At 46.5% G+C, this 22,298-nt stretch overlaps 1 protein-coding gene across 1 annotated transcript in view; it reads left to right on the forward strand.

Moving 5' to 3' along the window:
- Window positions 1-16,901, forward strand: part of LOC135912633 (uncharacterized) — a 41,282-nt gene extending 24,381 nt beyond the window's left edge. The window contains exons 11-14 of the mRNA XM_065445122.2: window positions 3,881-3,998; window positions 4,950-5,117; window positions 8,603-8,737; window positions 16,679-16,901. Of these exons, the coding sequence (XP_065301194.2) occupies window positions 3,881-3,998; window positions 4,950-5,117; window positions 8,603-8,737; window positions 16,679-16,846 (589 nt within the window). The 3' untranslated portion in view covers window positions 16,847-16,901. The remainder of the gene's footprint in view (window positions 1-3,880; window positions 3,999-4,949; window positions 5,118-8,602; window positions 8,738-16,678) is intronic.
- Window positions 16,902-22,298: the final 5,397 nt, after the last annotated feature.

Consider the following 22,298-nt stretch of genomic DNA (forward strand, 5'->3'; position numbering starts at 1 on the left):
CGCAAAACGAGTTCTTTTTATCCTGCTAATACTCCTGCACGCTAGCGACGTCATACGTTTATTGCTCAGAAACATAAAGCTTTCCTTAGTCTATAGGGCGAGCACCTCCGCAGTACGACTCCTTATCATGATCATGATTACTGATTATTTGACGTCGTAAGGGAACGATGCCAGTATGCACTAAATGGTCGTAAGCTAGGACTACTACAGCAGCCTCACCCCTGAAGCTTCTCATCTTCCCACGTTGCATTTTTCCCTGTCCTGCCCTTACCCCCTTTATACGAACTGCGGGCGAAGAGTGGCAAGGCTGTTGTTATTCACTCATTTCGCGATTGCTCAAGTTCTACCCATTCTCTGCCTCTTTGCCCTGCCCCTTCTCTACGACTATTTACCCACCTCTCCTCAGGAATCGCCCATTAGTAGAAGGGTAAACGCTGCACTTCGGCAACGTTTTTGTAGGATTTCACGGATAATTACAGCGTACAAACGAATTTCTCGCGTCGTCGTTCCTCTCGGTGGCGCTCCTAGCATTTATATACAGGCTATAAGCCACCCCGGCCGAGGCGTGCAAACAGCAGCAGCAACAGTCTTCATGTTTTTCATATAATTTGTCATGAGATAAATGCCTTGAGATATACGTCATTTCATGACAAGCCTTCATGTTATGATGCATGCATGTCATGCCCTTCTATATGCTTATTTTGATATAAACTACATTGAAGAGATAATCACGATGTAGGAGTAGACAGACAGACAGACAGACAGACAGACAGACAGAGAGACAGACAGACAGACAGACAGACAGACAGACAGACAGACAGACAGACAGACAGACAGACAGACAGACAGACAGACAGACAGACAGACAGACAGACAGACAGACAGACAGAGACAGACAGACACACAGACAGACAGAATTTTAAACATGACTCCTTCGACTTGAATCCTTGAAATCGAGTTGGTTTTGTCTCGTTGTCAGAACAGATTCATGCGATCAGAAGGGGCAATTATTTCTTTCAGCTGTGAGGCTTAGTTTAGAGGCTAACTCCGATTTCTCTATTCAAACGCATATGAAACCCAGACATCCTGTCATTAAAATAAACCGCAGAGCCAATCTGAATGAAAATGTATGTTGTTTTTTATCTGGTTCTCGTCCTAACGCGACGTCCCAACGCCACGAGCCCGCCTCGACGCCGTCGAGCGCGCTCGTGACGTGGCGCCGCAGCCAATGGGAATTTAGGAGCCGTCTCGCTGCTACAGACGCCCGGCGCCGGCCTTTTCGCTCACTGAGTCATCGAAAGCTATCGCATCAATATGTGGGCCGGTCCCGGAGTCAGTGCAGTCTAACACAGCATCTCAAAGCGCTAGGTGCCACCGGATGAGCGTGTGAGGAACTGGCATATGACACGTGCGCCGGCCGTTTCAAAGAGCGACATTGCCACGAGAGAACCATGCGCGCGATCGTTTCCTAATGGAAAGAAAAAGGCATCAGAAGAACTTCACCTTGGCCTAGTTGGTATTTGCTGCATATCACATTGACCGCTAATAAAGACGGGGACAGAAGGAGAGAACACATAAACAGCACGGGCAGTAACTTTCAACTCTTTTATTCACAGCAGCCCGTGGGCATATATAGGCAAATAGAACATGCGCAGATCGCAGCAAACAAGAATACACATCAGCTTAGCGTGGCAACCAATTATATAAAAAAAATCTATTTCCGATTGAAACAACCTAATGGAGGTATCGCTAACACAGTCTTGGCCTTTTTTTTTATGTGGTAAGCCTTCATCAGTTCACGTGCAGTCTGGTCATCGCTTCTCCCCAGAATCTTTATCTCCTCAACAAGAGGTGCACAGCGACAGGCATTGCAGTGCGCAGGTAAGTGCGCCTGCAATGTATTGTTGATGTGTATTCTGATGCAATGCAATGCATCAGAATATCATATCATCATTGCAATGCAATGTAGGCTGATGTGTATTCTTGTTTGCTGCGATCTGCGCATGTTCTATTTGCCTATATATGCCCACGGGCTGCTGTGAATAAACAGTTCAAAGTTGGCGCTCGCGCTGTTTATGTGTTCTCTCCCTCTGTCCCCGTCTTTATTTGCGGTCAATATGATATGCAGAAAAAGGCATGATTAAAGAAATCTACACAATTCTGTGATTTTACGTGCCGAATCTGCGATATGGTTTTGAAGCACGCTGCAATGGAAAGGGAGGGGGTGACGGGATGGTGCACTTCGGCTCAATCTCGATCACCCGTCGTTCTGTGACGTGCCCCCAATGCACGGCAGACGGGCGTTTCCGCATTGTGCCCCATAGAAATGCTGCCGCCGGCTCCCTCCCGCGCCGTCGGGCTCAGCAGCAAAACACCATAGCCACTACAACGCCGCCATGGCGGGTAAAGAGGTTTGATCGCAGCATCGGTCCCGCTTTTAACGCGACAGCATTAAGGAGCTCGTGTCGCAGAAAAGCCGGTGTCGTCGGCGGCGTTGGCCGTGAGCGATAAATCCCGGCAGGCACTTCATCAATAAAAAACAACTTGCAAGATGGGCTGGTGGGAATCGAACCAGGCTCTCCGGGGTGTGAGACGTAGACGCTACCACTCAGCCACGAGTTTGATGCTTCGAAGCGGTACAAAAGCGCCTCTAGTGAATGCGGTGTAGCCTTAGAAACGAGCCATAGGAAGTTATACTGCCATGTATATCAGTATTTATGAACATGTTACAGAAGTCGCAGTTAGACGAGTAGCGAAGTGCGTTTCTGCTACATTTCTTCGGCGCTTTCCGCACACGCAGAGCCATCTTGCGGCAAGCACAGAAGACCCCCTCCTCTCAAAGTACGGCGCTGCCCCGGCAGGTCGCGCGCCACGCGCGCATTGGGGCTGTGCGGGGAGTGGTGCGAGGAGCGTCGCGGCCCGGACTCCCTCTCCCCTGACGACGCTTCGCCTTGCACCCTCACGGGTTGCAGAATCAAGCGTCCTTCCTTTCTTTAGATCACTATATGTCTATCTTTCTTACCGTGCCGATCAGGACGTTTGGCTGGCGTGCATCGTTTCCCCCTCCGAGACACCGAGTTCTTTGGTTCGTTCCGCTTGCTCAGGCGCACGTTTCGTTGCCGCGCCGAACGCTGCGTTGCTCGACGCTCACCGCGTCCGATGCGGGGCGCCTCATAAGTGATCGCTGCGCCGTAGCCCATTGTCTTACACCCCTTGGCGGGTCGACGGGAACGCTGTCGCGTTTCACTCTTGAAGGCGAAGCTTAAGCGTCCTCCAGTTTTTCTTTACAGCGTTATAGGTAAACTGCACTCATCCTCTCAGGTATCCAACCGAAACTTGGAGATGCGTTGAGCATACGCGGTGCGTATCATAGTGCGCATGAGAATGCAAGTTTGTGCGAGATACTAGGTATGCAAACTTCCCTTTGTTAAACGCGAATGTGCGAGGTTTCCCGTGGTGCAACACCCGCAGCTGTCCGGACGCCTACCACGTGCCGGAAGTGAGCTGATTCTGGGTATAATGGAATAGTGAGCTGGTGGCCCGCTGTCATGCTATGCCGGATCCACTAATCACTCTGCTGGAAAATGCGGTGCACACGTCGCAACGATTTTAAAGCGTTTAAATAACCGCATCATGAAAGTGACGTCGGTTCCAGCATGTGTGTCTGACCTGACGTCATTGTACCGTGCATAAGATAGTGTTTCTGAAACGTATAAAATTTACATTGTGTGCATTGACAAATCAATGTAAAAAAATTTTAATGTTTCAACAGCTAGATTCTGACCAAGATATTTTTTTTAAGTTATACGGAGATGTGAGCGTGCACTTGCTATTCTGTTCATTGTGCGATTCGTTCTTCTATTTCTTTCTTTGGCTGCAGGGAAGACGTGGACGCTGTGGTGGTAATCACCACTCTTCTGTCACAGCCCGACCGGCGACAGTGCCTTACGCTGCCCATCAACGCGATAGACAGCAAGAATCCTTTCGTACCAACATTGGCAAGTGCAACAAATGCATTGCTCTAGAGCTTCTCCGACCTATTCTGTCGAAGTTATTGAATTCGCAGCCAAATTTCCTTAGTTGTCTACTCGTCAGATCGAATTTTCCCATAATGCCAGCGTAGCGTCGCGGTCTGGTCAAAGCGCGATGATACACGCCACCCAAGAATGGCTATATCTTAGCTTCGGACCTCGCGATGTGAAGAGTTAGATTCCTGGTCGTTGCGACAGTTTTACGATGAGGAAGGAATCCAAAAACGTCAATCCTGTGCGGGGCTTTGTTTGTTCCGATAAAGAATTCTGGAGGGATAATTCTGAGCCCAGCACTAAGGCATCACTCTTTCCTGAAGATGCACGTCCTCCGAAGCTCCGGTCATTTCACTCAGTTTCAGAGAAAGAAAAGACGCATCTGCGGTTAGAATATTAAGCTATCGTAGATAAAAGACCGGAGCAAATCAAAATGGCAACATTGTGCGTGACCTCAATTGCGAGGCAAACACGTGAAAACCGAAACGTTGGATACATTAACGTGACAGCAAGGCTTCTTGCTGTATGAGACATGCTACTTTGACAGCCACTTCAGTTTTAAACACCCTTTGACAACGAATTTACGAACATTTTTCTTCGTAATGGCTGCTTGTCATTGGCCAGCCGCTCTCGCTCTACGATCTACGACTAACGATAGTTGAACTAGTAACTTAGCGCAATAATAACGACAGCGACAAGAAAGTTGGACAAAGACAAGCGCTTCTCTTTGTCCACCTTTTATGTCTCTATGATTTTTATCGCGCTAAGTTACTAGTTCAATTATGGAAAACAAATTAGACCAACAATGAACTCTTCTAGCATACGGCTAACTGGCCCGAGCTCTTTTCGAGATCCGACATCATCTCACTGGCAGTCGCTAAGTTCGTCCTAATAGCGCTCTCTACGTTACGCTTAAATTCCCAGGAGGCGGCATCCCGCATGATCACGGCAGGATTCGCGAGGCCCTCGCTAGTCGTGGCCTTCGCTCTCCAGATGGGCGTGGTGCACTACACCCTGAACAAGGAGTACGACCTGCCGATATCTGCCTCGTACCAGCCCTGCACTGGGTTCGGCCTGACGGACTACTCCCAGGCAGGCCTAATGTCCTTGCTACTTCTCGAGTGAGATACACTGGCGCGTTTTGTCGGGATACACATGCACGCATTCTCACTAAAGCGACACACCCGGTAAGCACGTATGGCGGCTTTGATAAGCCACAACCGGTTCTACAAAACCAACTCTGATCGCGAGAAAGGAGGCGTGACCAAGAAAAGGGACACCAGCTCCTCGCTTTCTCCGTTAATGCAAATGGTGTGAGAAAATGCCAGCATGCTTCCGACTATCGTTTTTTCTTTCTTTCCTGGCAGCAAACGTAAAGCATATGCATGTTTTCATAATGTACAATCGCAAAGTAAGGTTAGGAGTAATATAGCACTGAGAGCAAAAACTGAGCTGCTCGTCAACCGTGGGTACAGCGTAAGTGAGAACGCCACATTTAATTCATCCAAAAAGCGACACCTTTTTGCGTGGAAGTGCTATGCATAGCTCGTTAACAATCCCCTCATTTGCCATAGCTCAATGGCACCCCTCCCTTCCCTTCCGCAGGTGCCTAGCGCGCGATGGAAGACAACGCTTCCTACCCACCTTCGTCCCTTGCTTGCACGATGTTGAGCCTCCATCGTCGGCTCACCCTCGCAATCTTTCACTCGCACATGCAGCATACGATGCGCGGTCACAATGTTATCGTCCTTGGACTTTTTTTTCATAATTTCATAATTGCATAATTTATTTATTGGTAAAAGCACAGAAAATTTCATGTGCGTAGCAAACATAAGGAGGTCCCATAGTCGAGGACTGTATCGGGACTTTACATGGAACATCACGGCAACGCCAACGGCGACGACAATGGCGGGAAATACGCCTGTATTGTCTATATATTTGCTATCGGAATACAGGAACTAAGCGCCACACAGGTGAAAACCTGAAGGCACAAGTCACAAATACGCTGCCTCGCTAGGACCTTCGCCTAAGTAACGTGTATAAGTAGTTTTACAACTGACTATATTAATTAAAGCTTCTCGGTGAAGAGGACGAACGTTGCGTGTCTGATTCTGAAGAGGGAGTCATCTTTGCAACACCCAACCACCTCCCAGCTCTTGGACGATTATGAAGAGTCTGTATCAGTCTTGACGAATCTGGTTTACTGCGAAAATGCAGGCCTGCTCTTCATATATTGTGGTTAGCTTTCATTGATGCACTGAAGGCGTCAAGCTCTACTTATATTATCCGAGAATGTCACGCGCTTGTTAAGAGGCTGCGCGTTCAGACTGTTATGCCACTAAACAGAAAAAATGAAACTGAAAAGCCCATCATAGACTGTCATACGCGATGCATGTCTACCTAGCACATGCTGGCAACATTAGTTGAGCTGAAAAAGCTTGTTGAAGGCATTCTCTCGAACGAGGAGAGCTCGAGTTGGGTGCAAAATATGTGGAAGCAAGTAGGAGGCCTTGCGGAATCCTTACGGCCAGCGGAGGTTATGAGGTTTTAGCCCTCTTATTGTGTCGCACTTTTAGTATTGAAGTTTGAGAAGATTTAAGATTAAAGGCATGCTCTATCGGAGTTTTGTTTCATGACATTTCTTTAAGGGCGGCAAATCACAAGATTTTGAGGAATAATTTTTTCAAGAGTGCCAAACCTGGCATGAACAACTATATTGATAGAATGGAGCAGCTATGTAACCCGCGTATACCGCATGCAATATAGCCGTGCGTGGCATATAGCCTACATATACGGAAACGGTACTTCAAGGCGACGGCGACAGCACCGGCAAAAATTCGCTTGGAGTATCCATATGATTGCTGTCGCAATTAAAAGAAGTGACAGCCGGAGCTGTATAAAGCGCCAGTTGCTCTCGGAGTACCGGCTACACAAGTTAGCGTGGGGCAAGCCTTCTGGGCAGTAGCACATGTTTCATCAACCCAAAGGCCGCGCTTCTCCCGCGGCTTGCTGAGAGCCATATCGCTTTTGAGGTCTGCTTCAATAACGTGACTTAAAAAAGAAGTTGAAAAAAAGGTTCCATTTGTACAGCTGAGAAGCGCGGTACATTTTACATACAAAAGAAATTGTTCTTGTTTTTTTTAAGACAATTATTATGTCTTACAAACATTATGTACCACTTCAAATCAGTTTGAACCGACATTTTTTTCGTTGCAGAGTTGAACAGGAAATGAACCTTTCCGACGAACCAGAACAAAAACTGAAACAAGAAAAATTTTCGATTCAATACCGTGGTGTTAGTCTGCATGACAGAAGCTGAGCGTTAGCTCTCAAAACACACCTTTAGCGATACAAACACTCGACAATAGGAGGCTCTTTCTTTTCCTTCGACATTGCGCAATAAAATTACTATGATGTAAAACACTTACTGCTTCGAAGAAAGTTAGTGTTTCTAGTGTGCAGCCCACGTGATCCACAGTAAACTGTAAAACAATCGGCAAATTGTTTGCTGAACAAGGTCTTGGCAGATAACAGAATGGTTTCAGCGAAGTTTACGACATTTCACCGTCTGCAGCGCCATACCATGGATGCTGTGGAATGTTGGGGACTTGCTGACTTGTAAGCGCGAGCCAACGTTCGCGAATTACGAGTGTGTCCGGTAGGAGACGCGAGAACTTTCTAGCTGGGTGCACACATGTTTTCCAGATAGAGTTCGGCTTCTGCGTACCCGAGCGTATTTGCGTTTCGGGAAGGCTGCAGACAAGCGACAACTGTGCCGCCTGTGCCCGAAGTTTGTGCGCATGAGTTATTTGTGAGAGAAAAGTCTCGGTACTGGGCCTAGGTACTACGGAGGAAGACACACTTTGCACCGTTCGTCCCTAGCAGATGGCAATGCCCACTACGCGAGAACTGGCGCTGAACTTCTGTTCAAACGGGATCACAGCAGTCAATACCGAGTCCGTAGTAGGGAAGCATGAAGAAAAACGAATGTGCACTAACAACGGGTACATATTCATCGGTTGGCGGCCACTAAAGCAGCCTCTACCTTGCGTGACTGTGCGCATTCGCGCGGCCCCTATCTTGAAACCAATCTGCAATGGTGATAGAGTCTAGGGATGCCGAGGGCTGATAGCTTCGTGTGCACTGTTCTCGCTGCTAGTTCACGTTGAAAGGAGAGGCAACACGAAGGTCAATTCGCTCGCTACTGCTGCCGCACTTCCTCAAGCCAGTGTTTTCACTACCAGTGCTCGTTGCCAAAACGAGCATATCATCCAGCTATATGTGTCCTCGTTTGCCTGCACGCGAGTGACACTATGATTGTTGATTTAGTCAGTAAGCGAATGTTTACAAGTTTATGCGAGCGATAAAACTACCATTTTTGTTACGTACAGCTGTCTAAAAATTTGCTATGGCAATTTATGCTTCGCATTTCGGGCGAACCAGCGACATTTTGCTCTGCCATATCTGTTTCTCGCGACTAGCCAACCCATAAGTTCTAGGTGTTACACGCGATGTGCCATGTATATCATAAAATATTCTTATTGGTCTATATATTGTTCTCGCACTCACGCGTGCAGGCGTGTCAGGCCGACACATTTGAGCTCAACTATGAAAAGGTGGTCATTGGACTCAGTGACGCTCAGACTGTCCAGGTGTTCAACGGTCGGAGAATCTTCCAGACGCACGACACACTGGATCTCATGGAACTCAAGGTAAAGTTATTCTTATGCTTGGAACAGAGCATGGCGGTTTTCACGGAGACAAGCAGGAAGAAACTACACGAACGAGCGCTGTCGTTTCTCCCGGCTTGTCCCCGCGAAAACCGCGCTGTTCTGTTTCAAATGTGCCTTGCCAACTCGCCCAAACGTCGGTTTTAACGAGTTTTATTCTTATGCCACTGTCAGCTCAGACGGTTCTCACTACATGGAAGTAGCAACACTCATCAATGTTGCACCCATTCCAGCTGGTCTCATCTTCCATGCACAAGTGATCTCAGCTTCGAAATTTTGTGCTTCGCAAAGCAGGAAAGCGCATCCAAAATACATAACCCGCAACGCCGCCTCGTTTGTCATTGGCGTAATTTTGGCTTGGCGTGACTCGTTAGTTTCAAGGGAGACTCCGATACTCATGATGCTAGAGTTGTACATATGTGAACTTGAATACTAGAGAAGTGAAATGATGCCTTTCTGCAGTAGTCATGTGGGTACTCTGGCGCGAGAACAACACACGTTGTGCAGAACCCGTTGGCACGAAAGTACGTCACGAATTACAAATTACTAGAGACGGTGGGTATTACTACCGCCGTCGCGATCCTGTAAACGCAAGAACATCACAGCGCCGTGCAGCATCGGCAACTGAGCCCGACGTAGCACCCCAGAAATATGGGCTGCACCTGGCTGCGGCAAAGCAGGAAAATAGAGCTGCGTATGTCACTCGCAACTGTACTTGGCAAGTCATTGGTTTATGATTGGCTGAGCGTTATACGTTGATGTGCTAGCAGGCTGCGGTAGTCCTCCACGAAAATAGTTATTAGTAAGGACTTGTGCTGTGGACGTACCGTATTGCATGAAACAATGGAAGCAAAATCGTGAATGTCGGTGGGGGTCCTTGCTGTCGCTGTGACAAACGTGAACCCTGCTTGCGAATGTTGCGTCGTGGAGCGTCGAACACTGGATGTGAGACACCTTGAACTAGCCTACACTTACCTTATAGACCATGTCACCTGGCGAGGAGGAAAGGGCGCGCTGCGAGACTATTCCTCCACTCTGGCTTGTACCAGCCGTTGCGGCGCTGCTTGAATGTGTTGCCTTCTTGTGCTGTGGAACGAATTGCAGAAGTTTTTTTAAATCATTCTGAAAAAGCATTTACGTGAGGAATGTTCAAGCAAGTACTGCGTTGCTTTTACGAGCATCAAAAACTCCTGTATACGTAAATCTATCTTGGTCGCGCAAACATGCAAAGTGCATTATCAGCCAAGGCATGTGTACGCGTTGTGAACCTATGTGGCTATACGGGTTTCCACTCGGCAAAGAACAGCGGCGTCGTTGAATTGGCGGCGCAAGTTAGGAAATCTCAGAATGTAATCGCTTGGAGTGGGAACTGAAGCACCTGAGTGCTCGTGCGCATGACTAACCCAATTATTAAACGCCAATTATTGAATAATATTTGCGTCAGCCACCAGTATCGTTCTCGCGCATTTTAAGGCTATACTATGCTATATCTACGTCGCCGTCCTGTGTGAGGTCGATGGCGTGGCTCAATAGAGTGATCACTGCGGTTGGTAAACCAGCATGATACATATCAGCTGTGTGCTTCGTCATTGCCTCTTTGCCCCGTCAAGCAGTAATATCAAAAGGCAGTCGCATAAACAAAATGAGGCGACTAATTGTGAGAAAATAGCTGCCGTAAAACGGGTGAGTGCGTCGTAGTGGTCAGACCGAACGAGGCCGAGCATTAAGGTCAATTTTCATCCATTTGCGATTTCTAAAGTTTGTATTTCACGCTTGTCTGGTCAATCTGGCCACTTCATCGCCATCTTTCGAGAAATAAAGAAACGGGCTAATGTCGCAATAAATCCAGCTATGCCCACACCACATGCTCGGCACCATGCGCTATAGAACAAGTAGATATAAACGTGCAGTTCAAACTGTTTTGGACGTTCGCACAGTCCGCAGCCTTCTGCTCGACCACTCGAGATGCGTTACTCACTTTGTACGTGATACTGGGCCCTATAACGTAAAACTATTCCAATATGTTTCTATTCCAATCTTCTGACGTCAAATTCGCGTAACCACCAACGCAAGCACCAGGCGGTTACCCGCAGGGTTGTATGAACAGACCAATCAAACGCTCTCCTCGTTCATAGGAGATCACTTTTGTTTGCTTGAAAAACGAATAACATTGCCTACACTGAGCGGCTTGTCGTATCTAATTGGCTGACAAGAGGCGAGGAGAACGCTCAAGTGGAGAGGGATTCGATGGGGCCGAGCCACTGCACTGAAAGTCGATAACCGGATGAAGAGGGTGGTGCCGGCGTCTACGATTGGCCGGCTTTCCCTTACTTACCTTGCGGTGGCTGGTCGAAAATCACGGCGGCATGCAACGGAAGCTCAAGAATGACGCTAAAACGGGCCCTCAGCAAAGAAGAGTTGGCAGAATGAGGGGGTAAATGTGCCAAAAGTGCTCGAAAACGTTACACGGCCACGCAAAAAGTTTTATTATACGCAAATACACCCATGCTCTCCGGCAAGTGCGAGTAGCCAGCGTCTGAGCGGTCGGCGGCAGCGATCTTTTATTCCTTTCGGAACGGGGCAGCCTGCGGTTATTCCGAAGAAAATTAAGTTTTGTTCGGCATATTAATGCATCTTTATCGTGTACACGTCACTTTGACGCGGTGAGTTCTTGCGGTTTTGTGACGTCGCGTGACAGGCAGGTGAAGTGGGTGCAGCCCGAAAGCTTTTTACCAATAGCCGAGGACTAATGGCGAAAAGGGGTAGAATCAGAAGTAACTGCTTTTCCTTTTTCTGTCAAATCATGCATAATCAGTGTGTACACTTCATATCAGATGGGGAGGTATCGCGGTTTTCGTGACGTCGCGTGACAGACAGGTGAAGTGGGGGTGGTCGAAAAAAGTTTTTGACCAATCGTGGAGGGCTGATAACAGAATTGGAATAGAAAAGTTTGGAATAGTTTTACGTTATAGCGCCCACTGTTAGTACTAACCTAAACTGCTTTATTCGTCGAATAAACGATGCAGCTGCCCACAGTATCTACAGAAAACAATTAGAACACTTTTCAAATAAAGAGCGCAACTTATTCCGTATAGAAATGGTACCACGTTGTTAAGATTATCGCGTGTATTTCTTAATTACTCATTGCTGATACATCACAGCATATAGTTACACAAAGTTTCACCGCGGGCAGATTCACAAAACATTTTCTTAAGTAATACACAACTTATCCCTGTGGCTGGTTGTATGCTCAAACTCAGGCGCACATATCGCGCCTGGTGCTCCGCCCGCATCATCCGCAGCAAAAAATGCGGCCATGCCAAGTTAAATCACTTCAGTACGTCTCGCAGAACCGTTTACAACGTAGCAGACGCCCACATCCTACTAAATAGAATGCTTGAGCACGTAAGCAACCACCAACAAGTGCCGCCAAGCGTATACCTGGCATACAACAAGGAGCGTTTGCCCAAGCCAGCACTACGACGCCTGAAAGATGGCGCCATTGCCTACGAAATATGGCAGTGCTCGTGAAAAAGAAAGACAAGGTTCCTATGCTCCAGTTGGTTGCAGCCTGAAGAGTGTGCGGGGACACTGTACAGGGACAGCCTATTGGCAACTACAGAGTCCGTTACTTGTGCTGGTAACAGTGTCCAAATGAACAAAAATTACTACGATATCTATAGGTTCATGGCGGCTGTTTCGCATGGCGCTGTGCTCAAGTTGCTCGTTTGTGGCGTAGAATCGAGGTGTTTCTTCGAAGCCGGAAGGCTCCTTGATGCCGGTTACCTTATTTTGATCGGTCTCAAAGATTTCAGCGAAGAAGCTGTTTAAATCCTTGCGCTTTGAGTGCAAACGTGCGGGCTCCATAGCCACATCAGTTTTTTAATGACAGAGAGCCTTTCAAACCTGCCGAAGATTAGAAAGGGAAGTGTTCGTGCGTAGCGGGCTTCCGAAAGATGCAAGCACTTGTTCCACAAAGTTGTTGCACTGCCACGAATATGATATTTGACTGTTTTCTTCCCTCATAGACATATCCGCACTGCCACTCTTGTTGCAGTATATCGCATAGCATCCTACAACATATAGCCAATAACGCCCGCCGTGCATTGTGAAAGCAAATACACATATTGTGCACTGATAGAAGGAGGCTAAAAACTGTTACGTCACCTGGTCAGCGTGTATTGGCATAAAAAAACGAATGAGAGTTTCGTTCTGGCGTCGGGGTGAACCTTTTTTTTTCAGGGTTAGCTGATGCGTGTGATAAGGCGGTCTGTGACTGATGACGCGCATGTTCGCGCTTGCAGTGCGTAGCTTGCACGTATCGCTCTCGTATATATCGGGGGAGAAAGTTTTTTTAGTTGCACGGGACTCGTATCAGTGGAGGACTCCAGAAATTTTGAGCACCTGGGGTTCTTTAACGTACACCTATATCCAAGCGCACGGGTGTTTTCGCATTTCGCCCCCATCGAAATGCGGCCGCCGTGGCCGGGTCGGAGGGTTTTCTTTAGGCAACGTCGATTGCATTAGTGTAACATTAGTGACTTGTAAACGAGCTGAATCAGTTGTAATGAAATTTAGCTGTGCGCACAATGTCAGAAATCAAACTAGCGATGCTTTGCGCACGTGGGCCAATCAATCAATCAATCAATCAATCAATCAATCAATCAATCAATCAATCAATCAATCAATCAATCAATCAATCAATCAATCAATCAATCAATCACAATCGATCAAAGAATCAATTTTATCATTATTAAACATTATTACAATTACAAAGGAAATGTAATGCAGAAGGAGGTTCCAAAGTAAAAACTGTCAAGGGGACCTCCTGTTAAAACATGCATAAAGATATAGAATCGATCAAGCGGCTGCTTTCTCATTGAAGGAGAAAGCAGCCGCTTGTGCTTGCACCGCTAAACAAAAGCATGCTATGAAAACGATATGCCACCTCACGGCATACCATGTGTCATGAGCAACATCAGACCTTCCGAGCCAGTTATTGTTCCTGCTACCGGGGCCAGCGGACAAAGTACATTAGCGAGAATATTCTTACTGCTTAAAGCGTTAGTAACACTTATGCTGGGGCAGATAACTAAACTAACCAAACCAAATGAAGCTTAAGCATACATCACTAATTTATTAAAGAACATGCCTAAGCAAAGTACACTGTGCTATTCGAAACTTCCACAACATTTTAGAATATATAAAACGCAAGCATTGCTTTACTCTCTGGGAAGAAAGATGTCTCCCCGAGTGGAGCGTTTTGAACGAGCAACTTTAGCCTCAGCCACGTTTTTCCCAATGCACAAGTTTCTTATCTATCGCTCTCCATTGCGCGTAGTCGGACGTGCTTTCGGGAAACGATGAAATGATCACTTGCGGTCTTTCCGCAGCTATCACACGTCCTTAATGGTACACAGCAAAAGTCTTTCGACATTCCGTTTTTTTTTTTGCTTTTTCAAGTTCTGCGCGGCGGCATCACGACTATTTGAGAACTACCAGGCAGTGTTGCAGCGCTCGCTATAATGTGAGAGCATGCGGTTGAACATAGATTGGCCGGTTCTGGGCGCGGCAGGGTCAAGCATTAGTTGGAGGAATCAAAGCCTTACTCGAGCAACCACCAAGATAACCTGAAAACAAAGGGGAAGCGGAATGCAACGATATTGAAATGTAGAGCACTTTAGGCTCCCAATAAGTATGAGGTGGTGCCTGGAATCTGGAAAGGAGTACTCATGCCAGCGCTGGCGTTCGCTGATGCGACTCGGTGTTTAAAGTCGGATACCTTTTGGGGGCTGCAAGTGGAAGATAGCTGGCCAGTTCGCTTACCTATCTTTTTCCTTGTGCTTTGGGAGCCCATAACCACAAACGAGGCCGTCCAGGGTGACATGGTTTTGGCCTCTTTTGAAATCAGATGAGCGCAGAGCAAAATTAGTTTTGAAGAAGGACTCATCGACTAAAGTGCACAAGTATGCGTACATGAAAAGCGCGGACACATAATGGAGGAAGGGGTCCAGAAAGTTGGCAACGAAGTACATGGTAATTGAAAGTGCAAATAGACAACCAGGAGTGATCAGAAAGAATGTGAAAGAAACAGACAGTTAATTGGATGCAGAGCATGGAAACAAAAAAGGCCGGGAGATTTACAAGAATGAGAAGAAAGAAATTAGAAGGGAAAATGTGTACGATAACACAAAGGTAAGCGCATTGCTATTTGAGGCTCGAGCTTGTTGCCGAAGTACGAAAACGTACCGCTGCAAATATTCCCGACAAGAAGAGGCATGCATGTGTATGCTGCCGCAAAAATCCGGGCGCCGCTTAGCACAACCTAGTAAAATGCGAATGGACTCGCCCAGTGAGACCCGTTGGGAACATACAGCTTCCGAAAACGCTTGGATTTAAAGTAGACGGAAGCACAACTGCTCGGCAATCGAGGTAAGCAAGAGACGTCTAGAGTTTAGGTGAAAAAAAAAACTTGTAGAAACTCCACCGGAGTTGTGTAAGCATGCGTAGGCATACCCCCAAATTTCTGTTGGCCCGCGTTCAAATGTCTAGTTGGCCCACCCCCAAATTTCAAGTTAATCACCCCCTAATTTAATTTTGCCCACTCGACATTTCAAGTTGGTCCGCCCACAGATTTCAAGTTGGCCCACTTGAAAATATAAAGCTTGCCTACTTGAACGTATGAAACTGGCCAACCCCCAAATATAAGTTTGGCCACGACCAAATTTCATTTGGCCCACCTCGAAATTTCTAGTTGACCAAAGCCTAAATTTCAATTGGCCCGCCCCTACTTTAGGATTTCTCGTACATTTTTTAAGCCGCCCTATGTATCCCTACGGGCATTCCTTTTTTATTATTTTGTTTTGCTTTAAATTGTTCGTAATCACTTAGAAGCTACCTATCATGTACCTCCATAGTGTTATAACGTATAAACGGCTTTGCAAATTCCGTATTTTTGTACATACACTTACGCGTGACGGGGCTTGGGTACCTGCCAAAGAATACTTACGCATTAAAAGCAGGGAATAAATGTATACGAGGGTATCCGTTGCAAGCATAGGTAGCGTTAGAAGGCAGTACAGAAGTTTTAGGGAGAGATAAAAGATTAAGGAAATGTATAGAAAAATGCTAGAATAAAAAGCATGTATAGCATACTCGATTACTTCAAGCAGGCTAAGTGACTATATATGTCACAACCCCATTTCAAAGGGGAGGCCTATAGATCAGCACCCTCATCATCATCATCAACAGTATAGCGAATAAAAGTACACTATGTTCTCGGACACCTTTCTGTGCGAACGAAGGAAAAGCTACGGAGGCAAAGCGGGCACAAAAGCGCTCCCGAAAAGAAGTGTCACATTTTCCTCGGTGTTAGTTTAGGCTTAGTAAGGCAAAACGCAAACATCTTAGTTGTAACAGCAAATTAAGACACAATGTACCACCGAGTGATAAATCGGGCTCATTTTCTCCCTTTTGTCTTCCGCGTTGGGGCAAATGTGAAATCGTCGCACTTGAAACTTGCGATCACACGGTATATGCTCCGAAAAGCGAAAGGAGTTCTCAGACGCTGCCGCATAACTCGGCGCAGTAATACTCATACAGGAAACCCATCCCTGCAGCTTTCTCTTACTTGCTGCGAAAAGTGGTCGGCGAACATAGCACTACAGGCCGGCGTGCAGCACCCTGTGGGCAGCTCACATGACCATGCCACTCTCGAGCCACTGCGTTGCAGTTCTGGCAGTTTCGCGAACTACCGCTAGGTGACGCATAGCGAACTATGAGGACTAACGCTTACGTAGCTCGGCTTGCAAATACTGCGGCGTACAGTTTGCAGTGCTCGCACCCTCCCTTCATTCGCCATGTTCCTTTCTTTAGTGCTTTCGCAGTCCGAACAATGACGTGTACTTCCTTTTTTTTTATCAGGCCAGCCAGATCATGGCCAAGCCGGACATTCGAGCCAACTTCACGTGGTTCCTCTTCAACGTCCATCTCACGGACACCACGAATGTCTGCCTGACTGACGGACCTTTCTCGCGAGTGAAAGGATTCAGAGATTTCTTCTACCGAGAAGCACGCAAGCGGAAAGGATAGCGTAACACGCCTGTGTGGTCATTAACATAAATGACGGGACGAAGCTTTTCCTCGACTTCTTGCTCTTAAACGCTTACCTGCAATACGGTGCAGATGTGGCATTGTTTCCTGAACAGGAGGCGTAACAGTAAATGATTTGAAATAAGGCGTAAGAAAAGTCCATTGTATTTTTCGAGCTTGTTCCACCTGTGCGGCAAACGTATTCAGAAGGAGCGTCGCAACCACTTTTTACCACTTGCGCAACGCTCACTGAAAGCTCCTAAAAGGTCTTGAGCAGACCGGCGAAACTCTCTGACGTCCTCTGTACAACTAATGACAATTTTATGTGTGTGTTGTTTCGTGAGATATGAACCAATAATGACCTTAAAATACCATCTGTGGGGTCTCCGCTTTTTTGGCACACAGGTACTCTATAAGCTTAGCCCCATGTATGGTCTGGGCCATCAAAGAACGCCCAGGCCAGTTCTCGGTCCCCAGTTCTTAGCAAATGAGTACTAGTACCGGACTTCAGTCGTCACTCCTACCCTAATTCATTCGGGACTTTATTAGGAAAGCAATTACACGGGCACTCCTGTCGATTTCCCACCATCGGCGTCACCGTCGTCTTGAGGTCGCCTATAAAGTGTGTTTTAGGTGCGAGGGAACTCGTGCGAGGACTAGTCGAGAATGAAGGTGGCTTGATGTGCGGCGTCTTCTCTCGCGCGCGAGGCTGGGAGGGGAGAGGAGGGTGCGCCAAGACGAAGGTGGGGAAGAGGGCAGGTTAGCGCACGTCTCTCCTCCTACTCAGGCCGCGGCTGCGCATGATGCGGCTCAGCGCTGCCGCAAGCGCTCTGGCTTGTAGGTAGTCTGCTGCGGTTGCAAAGTACAGGCGACCTGAGATGGGTGATGCCGTAGTGTGGGCTGTATTTTGGCTCGCCTATTCCACCCCGCTGCTGTCGCGCTTCATCACGCTAGCCGGTGTTCGCGGTCACGGAATGAGATCTGCTCATGTCTGCCTGTACACGCGTGATACCATTCTTGCTTTAATTAAGTGAGCGAATGTTTACTGGAATATATTACGGCAGATAAAATTGAATCCTTAAGCACAAAAGGGACGGCGCTGAGCAGACGAGGACGAAATGAGATTCAAACTACATACACGGGCTCCACCTTCCATGTTCTGATGCAACAACTACTTCCAACTGTTTCTTCACCAGAAACCATGCAATTTTATGCATGACACCTAAGTGCAAAGTAATCAGAGGAAAGATAAACTAACAAGTATGATAGGATCTGGCAACTTCTCGTAAGCCAGTGATTATCAGAGTGGACAGACATAACAGTGTAATTCCAATGACTGAACTGAACTATCGAACACGAGTGCATTACAGGCGCAAACCGAGGAGCAAACCAATAGGGCAACTGCACGCTGTAATCTTGGCGGCGGTTACAGCCTATCTTTTACGTTTAAAGAGCAAGCACTCAGTGCTTGCTCTTTTTATTAAGAACGCCTGGAGTATCTGCCTTTTTCACTGAGGTTTCGTGCTTTCCTCAGAAAGGTCGTTTGGTCCAGGAGTGGCACACAACCACATCGCTTGCAGTGGTCTGCCAAGTGTACGTCCATGTCAATGTTGACAGCCAATGGCTGATCACTCACACGATAGTTGAAGCATCGTCATGTTTGTCCAATATAAATCATGTTGCAGCTTAGGGGAATATTGCAAACCGCATTGCTAACCATCTAAACCACGTATGATACTTGTTTACTTTTACTGTGGTTACTTCCTATAACACTCGTTAATTTAGCATTACTTTGATTGCTTCCTATCCCACTAGTTAGATTATCTTTATTCTGATTACTCCTATGACACTTCTTATTTTACCTTTACTGTGATTACTTCCGATCACACTTGTTTGTCTTTACTGTGATTAATTCCTATCACACTTGTTAGTTTACTTTCATTACTTGCCTATCACATTTGTTAATCTTTGCATCTTTACTGCGATTACTTTGCACTTATGTTTCATGTATAATATTGTGTTATTTCTGGTGAATTAACAGTTCGAAGTTGGCAGCCGTGTACGTCGTTTGTCTCTCACTTCGTCCTCTTCTGCCAAGTACCATACCATTTGACTGAAGTCTTGAACCAACTAGCTCAGAAACAAGCTTTGTTAAATCGTATGATCCTTACTTCGTGTAGTAGTCTAATACTTTGCTATCGCTATCAATGTTACACCCTTCCAAGCAATACTGCTACTTTATTCCTTCGTCACTGATATTGACCGATCCCACATGGTATGTTCCGCTTGTGCGAAGAAAATCTCATTGCCACTGCACTTTGATTTTAAGCACAGTATCAGGTGGCCGGAAGGAAGTCGGGAAGTCTGTTATCAGTGAAGGCTTCGACATCTGACGCCGTGTTCACAACGTAGCGGTAGTGTGGCGAAAAGAAGATGAAACGTTATCTAAAAACTTCCTCCAGGGGTTAATAATAAATAAGCTACCGTCGTCATCACTTAGCGTGATCGATACGCAGTGTAGGAGTCAAAGCGGCAGTCCATTAGCATGACAGACGTCATAGGCGCTGACTATTAAAACTACGAATGACACAGCTTTCAGTGTTCGGGCAGTCCGGGGACCGTCTTTATACTCACAGTATTTATGTGTTTTCCTATATTTGAAAAGGTAACACGAAGGCAAGATTATGGTTAAAGCTTCTGCACGACAGCCTAGTCAAAGCAGGTCCTGAGGCAGCATGCTCGGCTATAGAGACACTCTTACGGCCAATCTGCCCCCTTTGTCTCTTCATTAAATGACCAGTCATTGTTGCTGTTGTTGTTGTGGCTCATACCCACTACTATTCCAACATAGTGTCGTGCTCAGACGACACCTTTCCATCGTTTCTGTTCTTTTCATCCACGGGTTTCAAGAACCAAGTGAGCAGTTTCTATCCATTTGCAATTCTAAGTCATCATGCAGTTTTTTAAGCTGACACATGATTTTTTACTTGTAATTTCGCCTCTCTACAACCTACCTGCTCCAGACCAGCCCTAAAAATTTATTTCCGATTAGAATAAAGTACCCATTTCGTGGGAAATTCCCTGTAGGGGCTATGAGCCATAGATTCACTTGACAACAGACAACCCCCGCCCCTCGTTTTTGTGCCAGCGGAAGAAAGCGAATTGGTAATTTTGTGATCAGGCGACTGTGAGAAATTGTTGACAGTTTAGATATCACTGCACAAGCGTTTAGTGGGAGAAGTGTGAAAGACTATGGATCAACACAAATTCTAGCACTTGTGTGGAGCAAAGCCATAATTAGCCACCGAGGGTCCCGGTACAAGTGTTCGACATTGGGACCCTCGTCTGTAAAACAAAAATGTAATCGTTTCCTTTTTGTAATGAGTAAACTTGATTTTATTTTATGTTATTTGAAAAGCTTTAGCGAAGCAGGCAATCAAATTCTATTGAACTAACTTATGCCCGTACGAGAGCGTTCATTTTCACCTCAAGCAACGTGAAATTTCATGCAAAGTCGGTCCATGCTTCCTACGGGTCACAAAATCGTCGGCCATTTTATGCATTAAACCGCTCGCAGGCATTTTGATAAGCAAAGAAAGATTCGCTTGTTTATGTTCAACCGCGATATGAAATTACTGGACTCTATGTCGCGCACGGGTTCCACTAAATGTTTCACAAGTTTCGTGATTATTTCAAAACAAAGAATCAGACAATATACTATGGTAGGCGGCGTTAAAGATTCTAGGGCGTAAAGGTTTCGAATTCGCTAAAAGAGGCCTGACAGCCGCTTGATTGCCGCAGACGACGTGCGCAATGGATAATTTGAATGCATTCAGTCTGCCCCCATTTGCCTGTTGCTACATTGCTCGCTCCTATCATAGCGTAGAAGCATCTGCTCACACGGTAAAAAAAAAAGAACTCTCTTCAAGGAAAAAAAATGAATAAGAAAGTAGTTCCGGGCTTCCCGGCACTGTCGCCGCCAAAACGTGTCAGGCTGTCTCCCGTGGTTCTGGGCCACGTTGTAATAAAACTCTGAGTTCCTTGACTCTCTGGAAGGGTCAAGGAAAATGATGGTGCGGAGAAATGGTCAAACACGGAAAAAGTTCGTCACCATCACCACCACAAGCTCCAATATCATCATCACCATCACCATCATCATTATAAACAACATCCCATTTAAGTAGACTGCCGCACGAAGCGGTTTCCTTCATGCCTTATTCTGCGCCAAACAGTTCCATGTTCTTAGTGTGCTTAGTGCATGTACTCTCCTGACAACTCATAAAGCCCCTTAATACACTATATTAAGTGCGGAGGAAGGGGCTTCAAAATGGCGTGAAATGTAGAGAAATAAATTAGGACGCAATTGGAAGCTACCTTTCTAGAATACCATTGATGTAACTATATATATACACGCACACGAGGTGACACGTCTGGAAACCTGCACAATGGGTTATGAATGTGCAGAAGTGTTCGAGAAGTGAAATTTGCGAATCCAATCGAATTGTTGCTGAAAACGGCTGCCGAATATAGAACTCACTACTTCGAACTGTGAATTCATCGTATCCAATACGAATGTGATCGCAAGGACTATTGGGTACGAAAATTCATTGTGAGGGACGGCATACTGAGAGGCTCCATACTAATTTCGACCACCTGGAGTTCTTTGAAGGAAACCCAGTAACCGGTGCAGAAAAATGTTTCGCATGCCGCCCCCTTCAGAAGGCAGTCGCGCGCAGCCAGTGGTGAACCCCCGACCTTCTGTTAAGCAGTGCCATGCCATATCCCCGAGTTATCCAGACGGACACTACGAGCTTGACAGGAGGCTAGTGAAGCCATAAGAGAAGAACGAAAGATGAGTGTAGCGCCTCCCTAAAGCTCGTACTCTTGCTCCCGCTAGCTGTGACGTCACAGATTTGGCGCTGTCTGCTCCGGCCTACTTAATTACCTAGAACGTTGTATCCCCATGGAGCCGAAGATTAAACCTCGCAAGTTACGGGGAAATTTACCGAGTGATAACAGCGCAATTGCGAGAATAGGATGAAATTCGTGACATTGACGTACCGGTGGTACCGGCGCTCCCACAGACGTACCACCCGTAAATTGAAGTATGGCGCACCGGCGCTGAATTTTCGGCGTAGAACAAAAAACAAAAATGAAAGTTTGAAGTTTTTTTTACCGTGATGAATCAACCCCTTACCGTGAAATAAAAAAAAATAAGAATGTATTGAATGACTATGTTATTCTTCCAAATTATTTAGTATTTCACTTTATTGTACATTTTACGCGACTTCAAGAGCGTTTGCTTTCCTCTGGCGCGCAAGCTGTTCATTTATCCCAAACGTTTTTTCGTGTAACGTGATCTCTAAAAGCGTGCTACGCAGGGAGACCCGAGTTTCGCAAAATTCGGTATCTCCGCGAACCATGGAGGTGCCCTACAGTTGAAGCAGCTAAT

Source organism: Dermacentor albipictus, chromosome 7 (assembly GCF_038994185.2).
Source record: "Dermacentor albipictus isolate Rhodes 1998 colony chromosome 7, USDA_Dalb.pri_finalv2, whole genome shotgun sequence".
Classification (NCBI taxonomy): Eukaryota; Metazoa; Arthropoda; class Arachnida; order Ixodida; family Ixodidae; genus Dermacentor; species Dermacentor albipictus.